Genomic DNA, 25,654 nt, shown 5'->3' with positions numbered 1-25,654 from the left:
GTAGCTTTGCAGATTTGTAAATGTGAAATAGATGGTCCATTAAATGTCTGTAAAATTGTGGTTTTAAATAAATTCATAATCTGTGAATTTACAAATAACAGTTGCTACAGTCCCCTACAGAAGACAAATTCTGTGTCTTCTCTTAAAGTACCTTTGCATTTCATGAAAAAAACTTGTAAGTTACCCTAAAATGATTTTTATGTTCCAAGTACATACCTGAAATTAGCTTTCATCAAAATAACGTCTATGTTCTCTTAACGTAACCTGGAAATTCTAGAAAACTCCCTTAAAGTAACCTATAAATTCTATGAAAGCTCCTTAAAGTAACTTGTTTGTCATCCTTAAGTGAACTTGAGAATTTTATAGAAGTAACCTGTAAGTTCTGGGTAAGTTCATTAAAGTAATGTGTAAGTTACCCTAAGGTAACTTGTCAGTTCTGAGTACTTTTCTAATATTAACTTTTAGGTTTCACCAAAGTAACTTCTATGTCCTCTTAAAGTAACTTGTAGGTTCTTGGCAAGTCTGTTAAAGTAACCTTTAATTTCAAGGTAAGTCCATTAAAGTAACTTGTAAATTACCCTAAAGAAACCTTTCAGTTCCAGCCACATCCCTGGAGGATCCTTGAATGTTTCATTAAAGGAACTTATATGTCAACTTAAGGCAGCCTACAGGTTTTAGGCCAATCCCTGAACACAACCACTGATCTGCAAGTTCTGAGTAAAATCTGGAGGTTTCTCTCAAACCGCCACCAAAAAATCCTACATGGTCCCTTTCCTAATTAACCTTGTAGATAGCCAGGGTAAAAAACTGTTGACATGCTTTTTTATGATTTACGTTGCTTCAGATGCTGGTGAAGATTCTCAGTCATCAGGTCATGGTCATTCCAAAAAAAGGTAAAAAACAAGCAACTGGACTTGTTTTCCGTAGTAGAAGACGTTTCGCTTCCTCTCCAGGAAGCTTTCTCAATTCAAAAGGTCTGGAGTAATGTGGAGTAACAAGCTTTATACTACTGCCTAACAAAGGCCTGTAATGGCTTAGATAACATGCAGATTCAGCAGAAACAGGTCCACCCCTTAGTAATGGGCGGTCGTTAAAGCCATTAAACCATCAGATTGAACAGAAACTGGTCCACTCCTCTGTAACGAGGAGTCGTTAGGGTCGTTATTGGCTTGGCTTAAAGGAACAATGTTTTCATCACCCATATGAGGGTGAGAGTTAAGGTGATGATTGGCTGGAATTAATCCTATAGCTGTGTTGTAAGTTTTTGAGAGTCCTCCATCTCTGTTTAAGGTTGAATCTGCATGTTATCTAAGCCATTACAAGGCCTTTGTTGGGCAGTAGTATAAAGCTTGGTACTCCACATTACTCCAGACTTTTTGAAGTGAAAAAGCTTCCTGGAGAGGAAACGAAACGTCTTCAAACTTCGGAAACAAGTCCAGTTGCTTTGTTCTTTACTTTTTTGGAAAGTTGCTTCAAATATTTCCCAGACACGATGCTATAGAACCACCTCCAGAGAACATGTTGCTACAGGGAACAAAAGGCACTGACATACTCTAATTAGCTGCTATAGCTAAAAGCAGTTAGCACACAGTATTGAGCATATTAATTAACTAATCCCACAGATTTTTTCACTTGCAAATGGAACATGTCTTCATTTGGGGTAAATGAAGACATGTTGCTGCAGCTAAATACATCTCAGGTGGCACATTAATACCCATGCAAATAAAACAAAGAAATTCTGGTTCTACTAAAGGCAGCCCACAGTGCCACGCTGAGAGCTGTGGGTATAAACTTTATGTTTTACATTTTAGCCACATTTTCCTCATATTCTTAACAAAAATACGTACTATTATCCCAAATGGATTCCATGGCACCAAAACCAGATTATGATCTGGGAAATTGCTTTACCCAGGCACCGGGACTTGCCTCCCATCTGGTTCACGATGGACCTGATAGCGATGTTCCTCCTCACAGCAGGACAACTGCTCATCTCTTTCCTGAGGCTTCTTCAGATTGTCCCCCAGGAGACAAAACTTGCATCACTCTCCACCATCTGGTCTAGATTCATCTACTGATGGCTTTCCTTTTTATAGGCATGCATGGATTGCTCTTGATCTGATCCAATCCCTGCAGCCAATTTGCTGTAGAAGACCCCACCACAGCATTCCTACATATTTTTATTATTATTTATTTTCCATCATTTGTGCCCATTTAAATTAGGACAGTTCACTTTGAATTTAAGGCAGATATTTCTACAGCGGGCAGGTTCTAAGTATAGATCATGAAGAATACCATATGAAATCCCCCATACAAGGCATGCTCAGTATGAGGGATTGCTGCAAAGATGAGCGTTCACACTGAGCCTGGTTCTGGTTCTGCTGGAGGTTCTCCTCCCTGTTAAAGGGGAGTTTTCCTCTCCACTGTCACTTCATGCATGCTCAGTATGAGGGATTGCTGCAAAGCCATCAACAATGCAGACGACTGTCCACTGTGGCTCTACGCTCTTTCAGGAGGAGTGAATGCTGCTTGGAGAGACTTGATGCAACCTGCTGGGTTTCCTTAGAGAAGTTTTTGATGAATCTGTCAGGAGCAGTTTATTGATTTGACTTTCTAAAGTGTCTTAAGATGACGTGTTGTGAACTGGCACTATATAAATAAATTAGGAAAAATGAATGGAATTGAAAGGAAAGATTAACGAAATGACATGAAGGAAGGACAGAAGAAGGAGGTAAATGATGAGGGAGGGACACAAAAATGGAAAGAAAGGATAAAAGAAAGAATGGAAACAATGAATTAAGGAAGGGACAGAAATTTCTTAATGAACATATCTATAGTTTAATGAACAAAAATATAGAGATAAGGTCAGAGAAAGGCTAGAGAGAGGGTTATGCGAGTTCCTACTGGTTTCCTACTGGTCATGTTACCACTGCAGCCCGATCTGAGGTGCAAGACAGTGAATGGATGGAGTCACTGTCCATCTAGTCACTGTTTGCTGGTGCAGCATTTTATTAGCTGTTCGGTGCATAAGAAAACAGCATTGACTTTAAAATTAAAAACTAAAATTAATTTCATGTTGTAATAGGAAACGATTTGGAGATAAAACACATTTGAATTTCTGCTCATCTCTTTTACACCATCCATAAACAAAAATTCCTATCTAACTAATATTTTTTGGTTTTCTTTTTGTATCTAATAAATATAAACACACAATTTTCTCTCTGTTTTTTTATATATAAATTTCTAATCAACTAATCTAATCAATCACTTAATGATAATACATTAAAAAAAGAGAGCGTTTTTCTGTTCAGGTTCCATCTAATGCAGTAAAAGTGAAATATCTGCTGCCCTCCTGCGGCTAAACGTGTTACTACAGTCGGTAAAGCTGTGGCGCGTTTACGGATCCACAAAAGACTCAGACTTTCTAATTCTTCCAAGCAGTTTACTTGGCGCAATATCCTTTCTGAACACACCGACTCTTTGTAATTTCCATGAACAACTATCGGGACTATACTGAGCAGTTACATTATTGTAACTACTTAGTAAAGGTTTGCTCACGCGAAGCATCCGCGCTTTGCAGTCAACCCGCTGTCCCCCAGTCGCCGTGTTTACCACGGAACCTGAAGGCATCACCAGGAGAAGATCGCCTGTACATTGTTAACGTTGATTTCTCCCGTTCCAGCCGCATTTGTCTTCCGTGAGCCGGGGGGGTCACCGCCTCCCACCAAACGCCTGAAATCTCGGCTTCGTTCAGCAACGGGACTCGAACCGGAACACCGGAACACCGTAAGACCCTTTGCCCCGTTTTCCGTCCGATTTCTCCCAGTTTCTGGGTCTTAAAATAAAAGAGGGGCGGTGACGGTAGCTTAGCGTTTTATGTTGATTTGTCGGACTGCAGAGAATGTAACGTTAGCGGGGAGCTGCTTTAATTAGGGAACGGCTAAACTGTTTTAAATGATTTTATGACACGGTTTAGAGTTATTTCCCCCCCCCGGGGTTGGACACCTGTCCGGGTCGGATCGGCAGCCGTTTGCCTCCCCTGGCCGGACTCGAACCGGGGAACGGGGAGGGAGCGGAGCCTGGCCGGTTTCCCATGGTTACGCCAAGCGTCCCGTTTGTTTTCCGGTCCGGACGGCTGCACATCTGTCTGCACAGCTGTCTGCCTTCTTATGCAATGATTAAAGAAATAAAGATGGACCGATGGGGGGGCAGTGGGGGGGGGGGGATGGTGACGTCGCTGCAGGTCCATCAGCCCCTTTAAGGGTTCCCATTGTTGCCTCCTAGAGAGCTCACCTCTCTGTCCTGGTTCTTTGCTCCAGGAAACTAAAATAACCCCCCATCTATGATGATGAAGATGATGATGAAGATGATGTGGAGGAGCGGCGTCCGCCACCCGGCCCCGACCAGAGGCTGCCGCTGGTAGGGACGGAGCCGTGGAGCGGCCGGTGGAGCCGGTCAGAGCCGCCCGGAGAACCGGAGCATCGGAGGACCGGAGGACCGGAGGGAGAGCCCCGGCCAACATGACTGTTTTCAACCCGGACAATGTGGAGGAATTTTATGAAATCGGAGACGAGCTGGGGAGGTGAGTGGTGCTGCGTTATGCCCAACATGTTGGTCCTACCGGGGGGGGGGGGGGGGCTTTATGCCCATATAGTCCTCCCTGGAGGACTGGTTCTGTTGCTGTTGGGCTATTTGGTGCACAAAGAACCAGAACCAGAAGCAGAAGCAGAGCATGTCTCCCAGCAGCAGGTCAGGATGAGGGTCTTCCAGCCATCAGGGTTGGTAAAGGAGGGAAATGTGACCTGGACATCTGCAGAGAGATAAAACTAACACATATAAACAGTGGAGGAGAGTTTTGTGACATGTGAGCTGGTTTTTAGTGCTTATGAACTTCCTCTTTCATGTGGCCGGGCGTATGCAGCTGTTAAAAATAAAAAACACTATATGCACTCATCCCTGCAGCTTTTTGACAGCAGACATGTTGATAAGCCTGCACCCAGTCAGGGATCTACTTATTTAAATCAACATTCTCACGCTGGATGGTTGTCATTTAATCTGCCTAAAACAGATTATTTCTGTAAATGAGGACTTTGCTTTTTATCCTTGGCCCTAGTTTGACGCATGAACATTTTTTTAGGATATTTTAATCTAGAGTTGCACCAATGAGGGATCATGCAGGATCAGGCAAAGTATGGAATTGATTTAACAGTTTTCCCTTTTTATTATAAGGATGGAAAGGTAGGAGTATGGAAATAATGTTTCCCCTCCATGTCCTGTCCCATTGTCCACGAATAAATGCATTAATTTCTAGAACCGGGTGTCTCCAACCACTTCCATCCATCGCTCCATAATATTGATCCATCGGTTCGTCTATTCATTGATCTGTTCATCGTAGCCTCCCGTCCTTCCATCGCTTTTCCTTTCATCCTTTCTTCCTCTCATCCAGCCATAGATGCCATAAATGAAACGTCAAAGAAATTTGGAAAATGTAAGTTTGTAACCTAATAGGCAGTTTGATTGAGCAGGTTTCCATGCGTGGAACAATGTGGATAAAGAGTTTTGATAAACGTCTGGCTTTCTTAATCTGCTTCTCCCTTCAGCGCTGACTAGAGGAAAAATCTCTGACTTACTAAAAAGAAAACGACACCGCTACACGACTTCTTACGCTGGTTCTTCTGTAAAACAGGACGTGGGCCCACAACAAAACACACCTTCCTCTCATCCAGTAGATCTAGTTGTGAAACCACGGTCTGCCATGACCTGATCTCCACGACGTAAAAACTGTAGAAACCCTGAGCTCTGGGTAATTAATGTATCATCACTAAACTTCCCACCGTAAACCTCAGATGGACAGAATCAATGCAGATGGAGCCATAACTTACAGTAATACTGGCTTACTAATGACTGTAGGTCCTTGTTTGTAGCTTTCTGCTAAACACTCTGAACAGTCAAGTAGTTTTAGGGAAATGCTTTTATAAAACCTCTGGCCTTGTAGCTTTAATTGTATCACAGGACAAACCTAACTTTAAAGTATTTAACATACCTGTAGCATTTATCTGGACTCACCTGACCATGGTCTGTCGTAGCCAATAGCGCCGCTGGATGAGGGTCGTCGTCTGATGAACTTTTCTCAACAGAATAAAAAGAACAAACGTGGTCTTTGGAGGCTTTTTGAGGTTTAGATTTTTAAGCCAATTAATTTTTTTCTCTTCGTCCTCTGGCAGTCGATGGAGACGGTAGATTCATGGACAGTCAGCTTTTCTCTGGCGTTCATGGCTCTCTGAATTAAATTAAATTAACGTTTAATTTTCTCTGGTCGTATGTAGAACCACAGACGGCACATGCAGTCCCTGAACTTCCTCGATGTGCTAGCCTTTTTATCCTTTAGCTTTAGCCAGAAATAACATAAACACCATTCCCCGCCGACAAACTCTAACGTTTAGCCGCCTCCGGGTAAACTGTGGATCCACCGCAGAAACTGCTGAGTCGGCCGTCTGGGAGACCTCTTTCAAACGGGTACGGTCTATTTACCGGAACAAGGATACGGGACCGGAACCCCCCCCCCCCCCACTGCTGGTGCATGTGAGAGGACGGTGATTACTGCGGCCATGATGTGCTGCTTTCAGTGATCCATGGATGGTTATTGTCCCTCTTTGGAGGTTTGACTGCAGGATGGAGGGGTTGATATTTTCATCATGGCTCGCTCTGGGTTTATCCTAGTTTAAAAATAAATGGTGAAATGTTAAAGGAAGGGTTTATAATTTGTGGGTGAAGAGGATATTTAGCTTCTGGGTGTCTTTGTGTGGAAAGTAGCGTGAATGACTGAAGCCATGTGTAAATGTTTCAGGTTAAAACTGCTCAGAGCGCAGAGCAGACCTAAGATGGAAACGCATCTTTGGCGGTTCTGGTAATTTATGACAAAGTTCTGGTTATTTATGACAAAGTTCTGGTAATAATCTATAATAATAATAATCTCCTGCTGCGGCCGCCTCACCAGGCCGCTCTGGTAACGGAGACGATCGGGCAGCTTTACGTGACGGCCCAGAGTTTCTGGTTCCGGCCCAGAGTTTCTGGTTGCGCTCCAGCGCCTGGATCCAGTTGCTCTCGCAGAATGGAGCGTTCAGATCAGGCTTTTAGACGAAGAAAAGTGTTTAAAGGTATTTCTGCTGTCAAACGTTCACTTTTCTTTAAAAAAAAAAAAACTTTTCTATTTAAGTAACAGATTTTCTTTATTGGCTTGAGGCAACTGTTGGGTGCAAAGAATATTTTTATCAGTCGCGTATTAACAGACATGAAGCTGAAGCTTAAATAAAATAAATGGATGAATAAAAATTAGGAGTGCACTAACACAATGCATGTATAAAGTTAAACCTCATAAGATTCACAGCCCTGGTAGATTAAGGCTTACAGAAATCTCATTTTTTCCTTCTTTTCTTTTCTGATTTTATGTTTTATTCTGTGTAACTTTTAATTAGTTAAGTTCTTTATAAAGTAACTTTCATACACGGTGGTGAGGTTTAGGAGCGGGCCAGCCAGAGTCTGTGCTTGAATGAAGGAGCTAAAATTAGGGTGATGGCAAAGAGACCTTCCACTTTTGAAGACTTCAAGGATAAATGTGTAAAAACATACTAAATGCTAGTTTGATTGCTTTAATGCCCATAAAGGCTTTTCTGTTGGTTATTGAGAACTAGATGAATATTTTTGATCTACCAATATTAAATGCAATATAGACTAATACACATTTTGATCCCCAACATTTCTTTAACGTTTTTATAAGACGTTTTTTTTTCTTAGCAGACACCAACTAAAAAGTAATTTTAAATCTAAATTTGCCTGCGGGTTAATACTCTAAGGATTAGCTTTGTATGATTTTAAAAAGTGCTGCTCTGACTTTAGAGCGTGCTTTTATTTCTGGTAATGTTTCAGTTACTATGTCTAAACATAAAAAACTGAGTTAAAAGACGAGAGCTCAAGAAAAATGATGGAAGCTTGATTTAAATTGGAGAACTTGTGTGTTTCTAACTACAGAAACAGTGGCACGTCAGATTTAAAGAAGAATTTAATTCTCTGTACTCATTGTTTCAGTTGCACAAGGTCTGCAGTAAAAAGGTTCCCGGCTACGGGCCGTGATTATTTGATTGTTCTGAAAATGTTCTGGTCTTCAGGCAGAGCAGAGCGCCTGTGCTTCACCACAGCTGACTGCAGTATAAGCTGACTGCAGTATAAGCTGACTGCAGAGCTTTTCTCCATGCTGGACAGGCCGCTGGTTCAGGGACACGTCCATCAGCTGCAGGTTTCTCCAGAACCGCTGGAAACGGACCGCTGCAGGCGTCCTTCCTGCCTGCAGCCATCAGCAACAACCTGTTGAGAAAAACCTTTAATTTCCCTTTGGAATTAAAAAAGAATTCTTGAATTTCATTTATTATTTTACCCACATGACCACAAAGTTTAACTTTACACATCGTTTTCTCATAAATATACTTTTCATGCAACTGATTGGCTGCTTGAAGGATTTTAAATAGTCTTTTATCTCTTGTTTGATGTTTTTTTTCTCTACATCTGTAACTGATGCAAAGGTCCTCAGCGCTGTAGAATCCTACTTCAGCCCCTCTGCTCAGTAAAACAAGGTTAAAGAACACAGAAGTGCTACTTTTTTATTTTTTGCTGGATCTGTCTTAGAACTGCGGTACTTCCCAGGTTTGAAGTCAAAGAGGAAAAGAAAAGCGTCTTTATATAGAAAAAGAGAAACGACAGCAGTCCTGCTGGGTTTACTAATTCTTCCCCAGCGCTTTTTAACTGGATGACCTTTGAGATGAGCCCAGAGTTAATAAAGAAAGCGGGTCTTTCTGCTCATCTGCAGCATGATGTGCTGTGAAGGCTGTTTGATGCGTCTGGACGGCGTGGCACGCCTTGCATTATTGCCTGCTGGCTTTGGCAGAATGAGGGAAACCAGCCCAGCAGTGACTTTATCCTGACACCCATCCTGGCGGCGCAGGAGGCGGAGCTTAGTGGAGCCGAGCGTCTAACCACGGTTAGCATGACGTAAACCTGCAGAGCAGAGGCAACACGGCTGGAGACTTGTTGGTTTTGGGGAATCTTCAGTCTGCTAATATTAAGTCCTTTAAATCCTCCAAACGGTCAACAGTGATCTTAATCTTTCAGGTTTGCTGCCGGCTTCTTTATGTCAGTTATTTCTAAATGAGGAAAAATAAGGAGCCAGGATGATGAGAACGTCTGAGACCTGAGCAACGAGACGATTGCAGGAATCACTGAACGTGCATCATTGGTCCATCTCTCCTCCTGTTAAATTCTTAGTGCTGCGCGTTTAAAGGAGTCCTGGCTGGAATCGTCTCTGAGGCCCTGACCACATGCGTCTCCCTGATTGGCAGGAAACTCTGACTCCCTGGAGGAACCGGAGACACGGCAGCGCTCAAAGAATATCCTGCTGCCTCCTCAAAGAGGCCGTTAGGTCAAGCTTTATTGGAGCGTTTAAAGGGTTAATGCTGGTGGCAGACAGTCTGCTGCTTCCCACACCTTAACGTCTGAGTGGACGCTAACATTTAGTGGTCTCAGCAGGATTTAGCTGCTGTTTTACTGGTTTCATGCCTTCAATGCATTAAAAGTCAATAAATTAGGTGATTGGTTTATTGGCATCATTTCATTAAATAGGGTTTGTTTGTGATCTGCTTTTGGATTTATTTGCTTAAAACTCCTCCCCCCCCCCCCCCCCCCCCCCCCCGCCTTTCACCACCACAGCGGTCCAGACGAGCACGCCCCAAAAATCAATTCAATGATTTATTAATCAGACATGTGTCCTTAAAACGGCTAACAGGCCTGCCTTATTGTGGCGCCGCGGCCTTTCATGGTCAGCATGTTAAATTATTTTGGGTGTTTGTTTAGAAAAGCTCTGATTCTTAATAAGCCGGGTAGAGAAATACAGTTTAAATCAAACGGATCGTCTGGACGGCGGTTCTTTGCTGAAATGTTTGGTTTGAGAACAGATGAAGTCGGTCTGGCTCAGAGCGCCACTCCATCCCAGACCTGCCCGTTATTAGCTTTAAATTAATGTAAAGAACTAAACTGACTAGCAGACAGGCTGTTCTGGACTCTGGTAGGAAGTTGGAGGATCTGGTGAGAGGATCTGCTCCACGTTAAATTTTAAATATAATTTTAAATATAATGTGCAGCCCTAATATTTACCCTTTTTATCCTGTAGGTCCAAACTGTTGACACTTTGAGTTTTTGCATATAATCGTGTAAATGAAAGCATGAATTGTGGCAATAATAATTGTCCAGGTGAAACATAACCACTAGGATTTCTAGGTTGTTGTGGCTCAGTAGGTTTGTCTGAGGATTGTTGTTTCAAAGTATTTATTTCCTGTTAATTTGACTGGAAATTAACAGGGAACTGACAAACTTTAGTGTGTGTGTCCAGTAGCCTAGAGTTTGATGATCAGGACAGCGTTCCCATGAAAACTGGAAGTTAGTCTGAATTCAGGAGTTATTTAGTATCCCTTCGTAGCTTTTTACGATAATCTCACTTCTACACAGGAGCTCTGCTCAACCCGACTAAATACATTTCCTGTCTGGGAGATCCACGCTTGCTTTTTGTTTCTAGCTCCACTTACTGGGCCTCTTTCTTGCTGACTATGAAAGCCTCCCGCTGAGCTCATGTGATGTGTGGCGTTTCACGCTGCTGGCATATCCTCCGTCATCAGTCTGCATTAATCTGGCCGCCCTGCTCCTCTGCAGCCTTCCTGCTTCTCTGCAGCCGTCCTGCTCCTCTGCAGCCGTCCTGCTCCTCTGCAGCCGCCCTGCTCCTCTGCAGCCGCCCTGCTCCTCTGCAGCCGTCTGCTCCTCTGCAGCCTTCCTGCTTCTCTGCAGCCTTCCTGCTTCTCTGCAGCCGCCCTGCTCCTCTGCAGCCGTCCTGCTCCTCTGCAGCCTTCCTGCTTCTCTGCAGCCTTCCTGCTTCTCTGCAGCCGCCCTGCTCCTCTGCAGCCTTCCTGCTCCTCTGCAGCCGCCCTGCTCCTCTGCAGCCGCCCTGCTCCTCTGCAGCCGTCCTGCTCCTCTGCAGCCGTCCTGCTTCTCTGCAGCCGCCCTGCTTCTCTGCAGCCGCCCTGCTCCTCTGCAGCCTTCCTGCTCCTCTGCAGCCGCCCTGCTCCTCTGCAGCCGCCCTGCTCCTCTGCAGCCGTCCTGCTCCTCTGCAGCCGCCCTGCTTCTCTGCAGCCGCCCTGCTTCTCTGCAGCCGCCCTGCTTCTCTGCAGCCGCCCTGCTTCTCTGCAGCCGCCCTGCTTCTCTGCAGCCGCCCTGCTTCTCTGCAGCCGCCCTGCTCCTCTGCAGCCGTCCTGCTTCGTCCTGCTCCTCTGCAGCCGCCCTGCTCCTCTGCAGCCGCCCTGCTCCTCTGCAGCCTTCCTGCTCCTCTGCAGCCGCCCTGCTCCTCTGCAGCCGTCCTGCTTCTCTGCAGCCGTCCTGCTTCTCTGCAGCCGCCCTGCTCCTCTGCAGCCGTCCTGCTTCGTCCTGCTCCTCTGCAGCCGCCCTGCTCCTCTGCAGCCGCCCTGCTCCTCTGCAGCCGTCCTGCTTCTCTGCAGCCGTCCTGCTTCTCTGCAGCCGTCCTGCTCTGGCATATACGAGCCGAGCGAGTGTAGTTTTCAGACGAAGGAGGGGTTTAACTCTGCAAATTAACATAATATTAACGGAAGCCTGCATTTGGGTTATTCCTCTACAAAAGTCAGCCCAGATTTCTATGAATACTGAACAGGATTAAATACACAGCCCAGCTCGGTTTGAACACTCTGCAGACACTCTGCTGCATGTTGTCTCTGGCCAGCCTGCAGGAGACTACAGAGCTGCAGCAGCAGAGCTGCACAGGCACTGCCCCCGACCACTGACCCAGATTTCCCCCCCCCCCCCATCCCTGGATCACAGCATTGGGTGGAGGGGCAGTCTGGGGTCTGCCCCCCCCCCCCCCCCCCCCCCCCATAGCTAGGACCAAAATGCCTGCAGAAAACTGTAAATGCAGCTGACTGCCAGCATTATTACCAAAACATTCATTGTTTCTGCTTCTTGGTCCATTTTAGAACGTCTGCATGTTTTAAACCTTTTAACAGTAGAAACATTTCAGAGAATACAACAGCTTTATGGTTATATGGTGTGTGTGGGTTTTTTTTTAACGACTTAAGGTGTCCGTTAGCTGCTTTAATTCTCTTTTTTCCCCTCACTGAGTGAACAAAGCCAAGCAGCTCCCCTGCTGATGAGCAGATGATCTCAGGAGGATACGATGCAGAAACATGACGGTGTTCAGTGATGGAGGTTCTTTATTGATCTTCTGAAAAAGCCAGACTGGTTTGGGTTGACGGGGCGAGAAGAATAAATGTTCACTCAGAAGGTGTCGCCTATCATGAGCCGTCTTTTGATTGCTGCTTGTTTTCAGTTTGATCTTTAAGCCGATTGACTTCTCAGTGAGGCTGAGAACGTGCTGAGTCGTGGTCTTTCCTTCAGTTTCCCTGTCTTTGCTCAGGAGACGGACAGAAACACGTTGGGAAGACCTAAAGATCGTCCTGTAGGAGATTTGTTGGCAGTAAAAACCAGAAACTGTTGGAAAACGGAGGTGAAGTTTATTTCAGGGTCCCTTCCCAGTGTGGAGGGGGGGGGGTGTTTTCTAATGTTTTTAGGACTTTATTGCCTGTTAATTTGATGTTTTCTCCATCCAGCCACCTGTCAGTACTTGTTTGTCCAGGTCTGTCTGTCCATTTTTTTTCTTCCATCCTTTCAACTGTTTTTCTATCCTCCTGTTTATCTAATTATCATCACCTGTTTCTGTCCTGTCCCACTTCTCCTGCATCCATCTGTGGATAAATGGATGGATGGATAATTGATATTCCATCAGCAGCCATTTTGTAGTGAACCTTTCTAAGTATCGTTTAAAAGAAAAAACTCTAGAAACTATAGTCTGGAAAAGTTGAGATTAGACATAAATGTGAATAAACAGGGAGGTTCATTCTGTCTTGAATCAAGCCTGAGTTTCATCATCCATCCTGGAATAAATAACTTTATTTAATTTAGTTTTTCTTTTCTAACTGGCCGTCTTGACTCACATTGAACTGTGACTCACTTAGAATGGGTCCAGTCAGCGTAACGAGTCACTTTCAATTAATCTCTGGCTCACTGGAGTCCTGCCATCTGTGTAGCAGATGAATGGCAGGGATTCAATATATATATCTATTAGTGTTGTAAACTCTTTCAATTTGTTTGTCCTAGCCTACTTCTAAAAAAAAAAATAAAAAAATACTTGAAGCGTTTTGGGTTTAATTTTGAATGTTATTTACATTAGTCTTCGACAAAAATGATACACGGCACACTTTATAGTGGAGGCTTGAGTTGTTTGGTCTGTCCATAAATATTTTCTTCATCCATCATAGAGTCCATGTGGGTCTGCTGATCTACCTGGATTTTCACCAACACCCATGTCATGCTCAAAGTCCCTGATAACACCTTTCCTCTCCGTTCAGATGTTTAAACTTCAGTTATTTTTTATCGCCATTTGTAGAGATTTATTGTTTACAAGAATCTAAGCAAGAGTAGCTAATAGTGACTGAATGATCTGGGTCTTTCATGGCACGTTAAATGCTTATTAAGAAAAGCAAAAACGTTTGATCATGATAAAATAAAGTTATATATCCCAAGCCTCCATCCTGATGATGTTCTGATGCTCCTTTTGTGGATAAATATAACCCCAGCACCGGGCGCGATGACCAGATATAAACAGATGTGGCGCCATCTAGCTGCAGTATGGCAGAACTATCATAATGCCGCTTTGCTTAATTAATAAAACCGTGTTAAATAATGCAGGACCGAGCCTGATCCTCTGCAACGCCTCACAGTAAAGCAGCAGCTCAGCGTGATTAAAGACCAATCGTTATTAATTAAATAAAACGATCTACAGCAACTCTAAGAGCCTTAAATCAGAACATTTACTCATATCAGTCAACTCTGCGTCACATCTGAGCCTCGGCAGGTTTAGCTTCAGTGAACACCAACGTTCAGACTGGATTCCCAGAGACTTTCCAGCCTTTTCCCTCCAGGAATCATAGATTTGTGGGTTTTTCACTGGATCTTGGACCATTTTATAAATTGTTTTGTTGGGAGATGCTAATAAGCTGTTAGCTGCTTCCTTGTTTTATCCCCTGCTGCGCCTGTGCAGTTTCAGACTTCCTCTATTAAAATAAATAAACTGAGCAAAACCAATGCATGAAATGCCAAAATAACTATTACGCCAGCAGGATGTAATAATCTTTAATAAAAACTTTCTGTGAGCAACCAGAGTGAGCTACGGCCGTATGAATAAAAAGTCAAATAACGTGACAATACACATTTTTTAAAATGTTTTGTTTGTTCTGATGAGAGGAAAGTCATTAACAGAAATAAAGGCTTGAAGACATTAGTCTGTAATTTATCTATATAATGTTTCACTTTGTGAATTTCGTTACTGAAATGAACCTTTTAATGCTATTGAAGGTCATTAAACATGGCTGCTCTTGGTGTGCTAGGGCCACGTTTCACCACAGGGATGAAGATTTATCTACTTCAGTTTTGGTTTTGCCAGACTACATTTGGATCCTTTTCATGGTGATTTCTTTAAAACCATTGTTTCCAGTGGAGTCCTTTCTCTTGCCTGGAGTTGCCTCGTCTTTATTCAAGCTCTCACAGCCGGCCATGTCTGCTTTCCTTGGCAGCCCTCCGCTCTGTTTTCCAGCTCTGTGAAAATAAAAGCCCAAACTCTCAACTTCACATGTTTAAAAAGAAGAACGTCTCCTGATAACTTATGACTGTCTCAAACTGTCTTATCAACGCACATCTTTACAGAGCTTACAAAACCAGTCTGTCTTGCTGCTGCTGACGTTTCCTGAGTCATGAGTTAACCGCCTGTAAACTGCTGAGTGTCAGATTCTGCAGACGTATAGCGGCTCAGAACAGGACGCTGTAGATGGGCCACGTCTATCAGCAACACAACCACACTGTCTCAGTTAGCATGCACAGCCTGCTTATTATTCTCATTAATCTGATGTTTGCCTCTTTTTTTAGCAAACTGTTCACATAAGGATGTAACTGAAGAGTCAGACTGAGCTTAAACCAAATGTTGATATTTAAAGCAGTGCCAACCTCTCCATCTTAGATGATTTCCTACTGAACTACTGACTAAGCAGCTGGTTTCAACTGGTGCAGAACTCTGTTAATTACTCATCCTTTTTAAATCATTGGTAAGGAGGCAGGGCAGCGCCTAAAACCAGGCGCAGGCGGGATCAGATGGTTAAAATGTGATTAAAGGACGACATCTTATTTGGTAATATGGGTAAAACGTAAAAGACGAATTCTGAAAATGTTGTCGAGGTTTGAGGAAAAAGGATTTAACCTGACGGCATTATTGACATCAGTCTGTGAATCTTCTGACGTGTCTGAATGGGCTGGCTGAGTCATAACTAACCCTTATTTACCAAAGTCTTTGTTTAGCATGTAAATAGTCTAGTTTCTAGAAATGTTCAGGGACTTTCAGCGGGGCGTTTCCAGTTATCCTGGTGCTTCAGTGGCTTCTCTCTGGGTACTCTGGCTAAAAACACGCGGGTCAGAAGCGTTTGTGCTGGACGTGCTGCCTTTAGTGCTTTCTGTAGACTGCCATCATACCCTGGCCATCATACCAGCTACACACGATGGATGGATACATTTTTGTTAAATTTGTGGCATATTTTGTGACATGCGTCATCTGCCTGGAGGGATAACGAGAGCCTTCAATATCACATTTTTTGCATAATGCAGTTCTCTGTCTGACTTCCAGAAGACCAGTCAGACTAAAACAAGCACTTATGTTCCTAATGGGCACCAGTGGGAAAATATTTACGTCTATAGATGTATATTGATCTTTCATTCCACATCTCTTTCTGTTGAGTGTTGCAGTAAAATAAAACTGTGTGGGTTGTGGTTGTTTCTGTTTTTGTCCTCTGGAAGACCTCAGCAGTGAAAACGTTGGTAATTGTAGATTCTAACGAAGCCGTTTTACCTTTCTTTACCTCAGCGCACAATGTTTCCATTGTTGGCTCCGCCTTTACCACCGGCTCTGTGAGGCATAAATGACATTCCTGCGTCACACTGAAAGGTTTACGCAGCAGCAGCAGGACAGGAGCAAACACTGATCGCTTATTTCCAGTCATCTGCTCATCAGCTGTGGTGTTTATTGCTTTTTCTATTTTTACTAACTGTAAAACTCCTCCTTAGGCCATGCCTGGCTGGGAGATTATAAAACCTGATAGTGGAAAAGGTTTAGTACACCTGATGGCTATTTTGTGACAAACCTTAAATAATTGAGGCAGGTCTACGTCGCTGGCTTGTTCGCCCATAGTGTCTTCTTACTGAGCGTGTTGTCTTCTCTTTTAAGGTTTGCATCTAATATTAAACAGACTCATCCCCTAATTATCTTCATACAATAAAAAAAATCTATTTCTGTTTGTTTATATAGCACCAGTTCCCAACACAATTCATCTGGAGACAGATTGGTTAATAGTTTCCTCTCTGAGGAAACCCAGCAGATTGCATCGAGAATTCACTCATGAAAGAGCGTAGCACCGCGGTGGAAAGTTGATGGCTTTGTAGCAATCCCTCATACCCAGCATGCATGTAGCGACAGTGGAGAGGAAAACTCCCCTTTTAACAGGAAGAAACCTCCAGCAGAACCAGAACCAGGCTCAGTGAGAGCGGCCATCAACCACGACTGACTTGGGATTTGAGAAGACGGAGCAGATAAATTAAAAAGAGCACAGAAGCTCTGATCCAGGAATACTTTCTATGTGAGGAAAGTCAAAATGTAACATTATCAACTGCATTAGTTGCTACATCTAGGGGAGAAACATGGCTAAGCAGATTATCTTTGAGGCAGTTTTTGGGTCTCAGAGGGAGACCATGCAGAGTTTGTTCCTGTAAAAGTTCAACTAATGAATATGTCTAGGAGAGAAACAAAGTTAGACTGGGCCAACTGTATTATCTATAGAACATGAAGTTGTTGGCAGCAGTCGCTCAAGCAACCCCCCCCCCCCTTCCAGGATATTGTCACCGCTAAACAGAAGGCCAAGCCAGATGTAGCAGATTTGAAGAGAAAAAAAACAACATAATGTTGAAATTACAGAAAATAATCCAAAATTGGAGAGCAGTAGGAGAACTCAGCAGAGTGAGAGAAATAGACCCTGATGTCCTCCAGCAGCCTAAGCCTATAGCAGCATAACTATAGAGGTAGCTCAGGGTAACATGAGCCACTCTGACTAGAAGCTTTGTCACAAAGGAAAGTTTTAAGATTAGTCTTAAAAGTAGACGGGGTGTCTGCCTCACGGACCAAAACTGGGAGTTGGTTCCACAGGAGAGGAGCCTGATAGCTAAAGGATCTGCCTCCCATTCTACTTTTAGAGACTCTAACCCTAACCACCCCCCCCCCATCAGTGTGTTTATTTGGCTACAGGCCTTGTGCATAAAATGTAGGTTGGTCTGTAGGTAGGATGTAAAAATATCCGCCCAGTTTTAGTTTTTCAGTGTTTAATGTCCTGAGAGAAGTGCAAATGAAGAAGTCCAAAGACTATAATAACAAATGGGAGGGAGGAAGAAGTTAAACATTAAAAATTAACAATGACCTTCTGAAAGACAGCAGGACTCTTTCTGCTAATGAAGTATCTGAACGTCTGGCTCCATGGAAGACAGAATAAAGAAACCTCGGTAAACAAATGGCCAGAGATGGCCTTGTGTTTAGTAACACTTTGCCACTCCTTCCCAATTATGGAATTAGATGTTTTTCTTCTTGCTCAACGCTAAATTTAAGCTGTCTCCACACATTTTCCACTTGAAAATGTCCATGCACTTCCTGACTCAGACATACTTTTAAAACTTTAATATTCTGAACATTTGGGTGCAAGAAGATCAATTAATTGGGTTTTTATTTTCTTTAACTTTGTGTAAATTGTGTAGGACGATCCGCTGCAGATTCACTGTTCTTTAAAGGGAACATGTCGTGTTTATCAGTTCTTCTTTTTCACATTGAGTTCATTCAGTTGTGGTCTATATAAGTGGAACTGCGACGCTTTGGCCTGAATTCCTGGTTATTGCTTCTGTCCTGATGTGTCAGAGAGCAACTGAGTTTGGTGCCATCTCTTTAAATCTAAAGAATTTAGATCTAACAATTAGTTAGGCGCAAGTATAAGACCCAGATTAGCAGTTCTGCAGCAAGTACTGTGAGCTTATTGTTGGAAAAAAGTAATAAATGGAGAAAACTTGAAAAATATGGGACAAACAGAAAATAAAGATATCTGTGCAGCTCCTGGGATGACATAGAAAATTTCTGCACTCCATGAGACTCCAAGTGCACAACATTATGTATTTAAGGGTTAACAAAAGTGGATTTTGCATGATGCGTTTTAGAATTGGTGTACTAAGACCCGGTTTAAAACAAATGGTCCTTTTTATTAGTCTCAGTGTTTTAAACACCATAAACTGACAATGAGTTGGACAAAAACTTCAACTATGATGTGAAAAATCAAAAGACAAACTTAAAGCACTTCTTATTCTTTTATTTATTTCTTCTATTGGTTGATCAAGTTGATCTCTGGTCAGTTTGTTTTTTTCTGTAATTGTGCGTTCAGTTTGTTTTTTCTGTAATTGTGTGTTCAGTTAGTTTTTTTTCTGTAATTGTGCGTTCAGTTTGTGTTTTTTCTGTAATTGTGCGTTCAGTTAGTTTTTTTTCTGTAATTGTGCGTTCAGTTAGTTTTTTTTCTGTAATTGTGCGTTCAGTTTGTTTTTTTTCTGTAATTGTGCGGTCAGTTTGTTTTTTTCTGTAATTGTGCGGTCAGTTTGCTTTTTTTCTGTAATTGTGCGTTCAGTTTGTTTTTTTTCTGTAATTGTGCGGTCTTGTAAAGTAAGGAAATCGTCCTGAGTGACGTTTGATGACGTTTCCAGACGCGGCTTGAACCCTGACCCCGGCTGTCATTCTGCGGTCAGGACGTCGTGTTGGACGTCTAGGAACCGCCCGATAAGATCCATATGTACACCAACGCGTCTTTCACACCCGCCCAGTATTATCTGCCACAATCTTCCTTCCTCCGGCGCTCGGCGGTTCCTCGGCTCGCTCTCTGAATCCCGTTGCTATGGCAACCCTTCCGGCGTACACAATGGCTGGGCGGTTGCGTAACGTCTTCCTGCCGGTGCGGCTCGTGGCCCACACTGCGCTGAGTGGGCAGGGAGCAGTCCAGGCCGGCCTCCCACACGCCGCTCCTCGCTGAGGGAACGCTTTCACACAGAATCACACCGCACCGCTCAGGGCCGCCGTCCTGACCGCTCTGTCCCCGGTTAAACTGGTTAAACTGCAGAGTTTGGTGTGTGTGGCCGGATCTAAACTGGCATAAAACAAAGTATTTAGACGTTAGATTGATAAATCCATGATGGCGCCTTTACCTCGGTTCAGACGGTGGGTTTGTGTTGACTCTGGGCTCAGCTGATGCCTGGACTTTAAAGAGTGCAGTGAATAAAATCCTCAGGATGGATGTTTTCTGTTAGACGGAGCATAGATTCAGACTTCAGTGTTAAACGTGACTAACCACTGCAGCGTTTTTCTAATCGCTGGTCGCTTCTGAGCGCTTTCAGAGGACGGTAATGTGTGAGCAGGAGCCAGTTTCTGATCTTTATCCGCTCCGTCATCTGCATCGTTTCCTCTGACACACAAACACCCGGCAGGCGTCGGCTGCAGCGCCGCAGCAGAAGACTGATGTGGGGGTTTGGACATGGAGCACAGTTCACTGGGACTTTATTCAGCCCCATGAGCCAAAGACAATTTAATTAAGTAGAGAAGCAGGACTGTAACTGATGCGCTCGTTTAAAGGGACATAAGGCAGGCAGTAAGAGGCTGCTGGGGTCTTTGCTTTTAAGAGATGTGGATGGAGACGAAGCACCAACCCAAATCCACACCAGGTGACTGGGGGGGGGGGGGGGGCTTTTCTCCCCCATCGCTTATTTTAACTCATGTGCCAAACAATTTGGCTTTGATGCAGACATCTTAATCCACATGAAATATTCATCTCTGATTTTAGAAGCAAATGCTCCCTCTGCTCTGGATGTCAATGGTTTCTGTGTTGAGTCTCAAAGATGTATTAAAACACTTTGGTTCATGTTATTCTCTGCTGATAAATGCCAACAAGCTAATGGACTTTCTGGCATTACTTGGTGTGTAAATCTCAGATTTATGTGAGCAAACGTTCTCATTCTCACAGCTAAGGTGAAATTATGGGGAATATGTCATTGTTTACTACGGTCTCCCCGTCACCAATGGTTTAGCTCATGATATATACAACAATGAATATGGAAATAATTAGTTCTGTTTTATTAGAGGACATATGTAGGTTTTTTTGTCTTTAAAATATCTAGTAATAATAAATCTTAGTAAGAAGTGTGCTAATCAGCATCCCCCCTTAAAGGTATATAGCCAAATTAAATGCTTATTAATGAGAGCAAAAACTAAAATAAGGTTCTATACCCCAAGCCTCCATCCTGATGATGTTCTGATGATAAATATAACCCCAGCACCGGGCGCGATGACCAGAACTATCATAATGCTGCTTATCTCATCTTTATATAAAATGTAGACAAACAAGTGTTTTCCTGTCAAATCACACCCAAATAAAATGAAACCTTCATAAAACGCTCCGTTAAATACACACGTCCATTAAAAGGTTCTCCCACTAAATGGCTCAGGAAGATAAAATCCTTGAATAATTGTGAAACTTTGTTCTGAAGCCAGACGGCTTTGGTCTTAAGCATCTTCTAACGTCGCAGACCTTCACATTCCAGCTCAGTTTGTCATCCTCTTCTTTTCTTTGCATGTGCTGTGCAATAATTTGAATTCCTTCTCATTTACGACGCCAACACCTCGTCTTGCTCATGGTGATGATTGATCCTCTCGGCCAATCGCTGACGAGGAGCGGCAGTCACACCGCTTACAGCGCCTCGCTGTCGTCCGACCGCTTCATTATCCTAACCTGACAACAGCCAGCTGCATGTCTCGCTCCGTCTAGCTCCACTCACATCCATCTGGGACCTCTCCATAGGAATTGCCTTTATTGAAGGCTGGGCCTTATCAAAACTCCTTGCATATGATTGGATAAGCCACTTGTCTGTCATCTTTATCGACGTGCTATTTCAACCACTCACACCGAAGCTAACCCGTGACGCTGATGAGACCGACGCAAGAAAAAAACCCTTTTTTTTTTATTTATTTTTTTTATGTGTTTGCGGCTCTAGTGCAGGGTTTCCCGCAGCGCTATGTTGGCGAGGCGGCCGCGGAAAACGTGTTGTCCCTCTCCCCAAAGCTCCGCGAGCCGGTCCGCGGAAAACGTGTCGTCCACAACCCCCCCCCCCCCCCCCCCCCCCCCCCCCGCCTCCCCCCCCGGTCCGCGAGTCGGTCCGCCTCGCATAAGCAAATTCCTGCGGGAAACACTGTAGTGGCAAGCGTTTTATTGACAGTGAGCTGACAGGAAGAGGGGGGGAGACAGGCGGCAAAGCGCCGCGGGTCGGAGTCGATCCCGGGCCGACCGCGTTGAGGACTAAAGGCCTCCCAATATGGTTCGTGCTAACCGCTAACCGCTCCGGGGCGCGTCCGCGTTGCGCCCCGGAAAACAAAACTTGCCAAATCCGGTCGGGAGAAGGATGAAAACATGGTTTCCACCAACAAAAGCCTTCAGAGCCGTTCTCTGATGTTCTTTTAATGAAACAATATTAGGTAGATTGGACAACACGGAAGAAATAGCAGCATCAATGCTAACGCTTGCTTCCTCGATGCGAGCCGCCATTGTTGTTGGAATCTCACGGTGGCTTCTCCACTACGTCACATCCATGAAACACCCGCCCTGCGTCCTGATTGGCAAGACCAAAAATTTGGTTGGGGAAATCACTTTCAATCAGCCGTGTCCCAGATGTATGTGAGTGGAGCTAGGCGGAGCGATACATGCAGCTGGCTGTTGTCAGGTTATCATTATCCACCCTGAGATGTAAAACTGTTTAATAAGATCAGATCCTATTCAGCTCCACACATCACAAACATTCCAGTAAACGGTCAAAGTTAATAGGAGGCATTGACAGACGTGGAGAACCCAGCCAAACTTGGAATAGATAGGTGAATTAAGAGGTGGGATTGTAGAGCTTAGAAAGGTTTTAGTGGTTTAGCGCAGGTTTGTGTCTGTAGCAGAGGATGACTTGCATGTGAGGAAGAGCAACATTCAGCCTTCCTCACAGTGAATGATTGAAAGGACAGTCGAGGCGGAGCGGCTTCAGAGGTGTGCAGGTTATGCACGTCACTGACTGGCTGGAGCTTTATGCATAATTTTAGCGTCATAAACTATAACTAACTTATGTTGGTGGATAAATTTTGGGGGTACAATGAGATCAAGTGTTGCACAATTCTTTTTTTTTTTTCCTTTAACGGTGCTTGATGAGGAGTTTAGGTTGAATATTTTCCCTCTGGCTTCCCTCTCACTGAGGGAGCAGCTTTAAATGAGCTCAGAAGGTGCGCTGGCCTCTTCCTGCCCAGCAACAAGCGTCTGCAGGTGAAAGCTCAGCAGCTACAGAGATCCACCAGCTAAACATGAGACGCACATCAGAGTCAGAGCTCCAACAGGCCGAGCATCCCGTATCCAGCTGCAGGACATGTGGATAACAGCTCTGCCAGATCGTGTGTCAGCGTTGTACTCGTACCTTTCTGCACCTCCAGGGCGATAGGAACGGTGTTGTGCCGGTTCATGTTTGCTCGGCTGGTTTAAAGTATCTGGGCTGAATACGCTGCAGCCAGCAGAACAAAACGCTCCAAAGCAGTTTGCTCTGCAGTGTAAAAACCAAAGGTGAGATCTCACTTCGTCCTGCGTGGCTCCATGTGCGCCTCCTGTTGCTCCCCACACTTTTCAGCTTTTCAGCTTTCAGCACGCTCTCGTATTTCCCTGTAGTAGAAGACGGAGCCGATGGCTGGCTGAGTCAGAGCGGAGCGACGGAGCCGAGGCTCTGGGATGTTCGTAGGGTCGTCATGGTACAGGAACCACGCAGAAACATCTGCTTTATGCGCTTTTATCTGCATCCCTCAGCCATGGATTGGAAATATTAATATGTCTACTATATATGTGTTTAAATATGAATATCATGCACTAGTTTAGTGGACCGGGTTTCATTAAAGCTAGACACCTTTTCAAAGCGTTTCATTTAAGCATTTCCAGGTCTAAATATGTAAAGAAAACAAACACAGTTGATGTAAAAATATTTATTTCTGGGCATTATTCACTTTTCTGTTGCTTGGTTATTATATCTGTTTCTTTCCCTTCATTTCCACATCTGCGTCCTTCTGTCTGTCCGTTCATTACTCTGTGAGTCCGTCTGTTCATCCTCCTCTACGCCCATCAGTCCCTCCATCATTTTGTGACTCTGTCCGTCTGTCTGTCCCTTCTTTCTTTATTTTCTCATGTTTCCATCAGTCTGTGATCTTTAGCATGGAGGTCAACATCAGCATCTATTACACTAACATGTAAAATGAAAGTTCATCATAACTGGAGTTTATTGGCCAACAATTATTGCACTCAGTCTTTTACGGCATGAATATCGCATGCATTAAAATATTGATGTATTATGCAGCCCTGCTTCATCCATCCATCCATCCGTCCATCCATCCATCCATCCATCCATCCATTCATCCATCCATCCATCCATTCATCCGTCCATTCATCCATCCATCCAACCATCAGTCCATCCATCCATATATCCATCCGTCCGTCCATTCATCCATCCATCCAACCATCAGTCCATCCATCCATCCATCAGTCCATCCATCCATCCATCCATCCATCCATCCATCCATCCATCCCTCCATCCATCCATCCATCCATCCATCCATCCATCCACCCTTTAGCTTTCTTTCACAAAGGAGTTTTTGCACAGTCCATATTTAAATATATTTCCATATTTCCTCACTTCTGTTGATATATTTGCTGCACATTTCTAGTGAAGTTTTGCATCTCTTTAAAAAGAGTGTGAATAGCACTTTGATATTAAAAATATATCCCAGGTTAATAAGGTATTAAAATGTGCTGAAACCCAGGATGTTGCTGCAGTTGTCTGCTATATATGTCAGCTAAACTTTCATTTGTTTTTCAAGAGTTTTTCTTATTTCTTTTAGTATTTTATTCAGAAAAACGACACATTTATTCAAGGAATGTCTTTTTTATGCTGCTTCTACTGTATGTAAAATATGGATTTAGTTGCAAAAACCTCCGTTTTATTTTGCTCCAGCAAATTCTTCGATTTCTTCTTGAACATCCAGACTTTTGTTGATCATTTTAAGCCTAATTATCTTGTTTCATGGCCAGATGTTTAACAGAATGCATAACAAACAAGTTTTATGCTTAAATTTGGCACTAAAGTGTTGTGTCCACCCATCATCATTCCATGGGTCGATAAATCTGCTTTAGTCTGGTTCTGTGGTGTTTGTGCATTGGACCTCCCATCATGGCTCTTCATGCCTTTGGCTGAAAATGAAATAGAAGTCGATTCTATTTCATTTTCAGCCGAAGGCATTAAGAGCCGTGATGTTTTTGCCTACATATATAATTAGAAAAGCAGGTTTTAGCTGTTTATGTTTTTATGGAATAACTGCATCAAATTTTCATAGTAGAATAACAGAAGTGCAAATAATATTCAGATTTTAGATTTGTTTTCCTTAATTTTAGGTTTGGAACTGTGCCTTTTGTGCAAAATTTTCCACAACATCTCATGTTAATGGCGATTGTACTGAAACAACAATTTCCCTCTGGGATTATTAAAGTATTTCTGATTCTGATAGAGGAAAATCTAGCTCGCCTCTTTTTGCAGACATTTGTTTTCCTTTATTGTGAAACCTAAAAAATAGAAACTGTTGGTTCTTTGAAAAAGACAAATTTCCTATAGTTGAAAAATTAAATTGGTGTTTTTTTAGAAGGTGTTTGTCTCTAAACAAGCGATTTAGCTCAACTGAGGGTGAAAATGCCCCTTTGGAAACGTTGCAAACCCCCTGGACCAGTTTTTGTTGGTCTGCAGTTTCCACATTAAATTCTAGCATTAGTTTAACCACCTTTTGTATTTCTGTATTAAAGACTGGCCAAATTTTTAAGTAAAAATGTGTCAATTTGAATCTATAAATGGAGCCATAAACAGCAGCTGCACATTGAATAAATCCCATCTTCATGAATAACTTTGTTGTTTTGATCAGGATGCAAACAAAGAGAAATAAGTTTTGCTTTTACATCACCTCACATTATATTTGCACGAAGGAAATGGCCAGAAGTGTTAAAGTGTAATGTTTTTATTAGCTAAGGCTTCATTGTCCCCGTCGGCCTCACTGAGTAAACTTCCCTACTAAGGCGCAGCTGTGGCGTATTGATTGGTGTTTAACGATGATGATGATGAAAGGATGCTTTGTCAGCAGCTCATTGCACTGTTTGCATAATGAAAACAGAGGAGATGCATGTTGCAACACGGCCTTTATTTATTTTAACAGTGCTGAGGGATGATGCTGCTCAGCTTTTCCCCTCATAGAAAATATGTTTGCTGAATTCCTCTGATCGGTTAAAGA

General features: G+C 43.4%; 1 protein-coding gene across 2 annotated transcripts in view; it reads left to right on the top strand.

Annotated features, from left to right (window-relative positions):
* The first annotated feature begins 3,624 nt into the window (after positions 1 to 3,624).
* Positions 3,625 to 25,654, top strand: part of dapk1 (death-associated protein kinase 1) — a 96,036-nt gene continuing 74,006 nt past the window's right edge. For both annotated transcript variants that reach the window (XM_021307190.2, XM_021307189.2), the window contains exons 1-2: positions 3,625 to 3,783; positions 4,317 to 4,579. In XM_021307190.2, the coding sequence (XP_021162865.2) occupies positions 4,518 to 4,579 (62 nt within the window). In that variant the 5' untranslated portion in view covers positions 3,625 to 3,783; positions 4,317 to 4,517. The remainder of the gene's footprint in view (positions 3,784 to 4,316; positions 4,580 to 25,654) is intronic.

The sequence above is a fragment of the Fundulus heteroclitus genome, chromosome 12 (genome assembly GCF_011125445.2).
Source record: "Fundulus heteroclitus isolate FHET01 chromosome 12, MU-UCD_Fhet_4.1, whole genome shotgun sequence".
Taxonomy (NCBI): domain Eukaryota; kingdom Metazoa; phylum Chordata; class Actinopteri; order Cyprinodontiformes; family Fundulidae; genus Fundulus; species Fundulus heteroclitus.
This window is presented reverse-complemented; position numbering and strand designations above follow the sequence as displayed.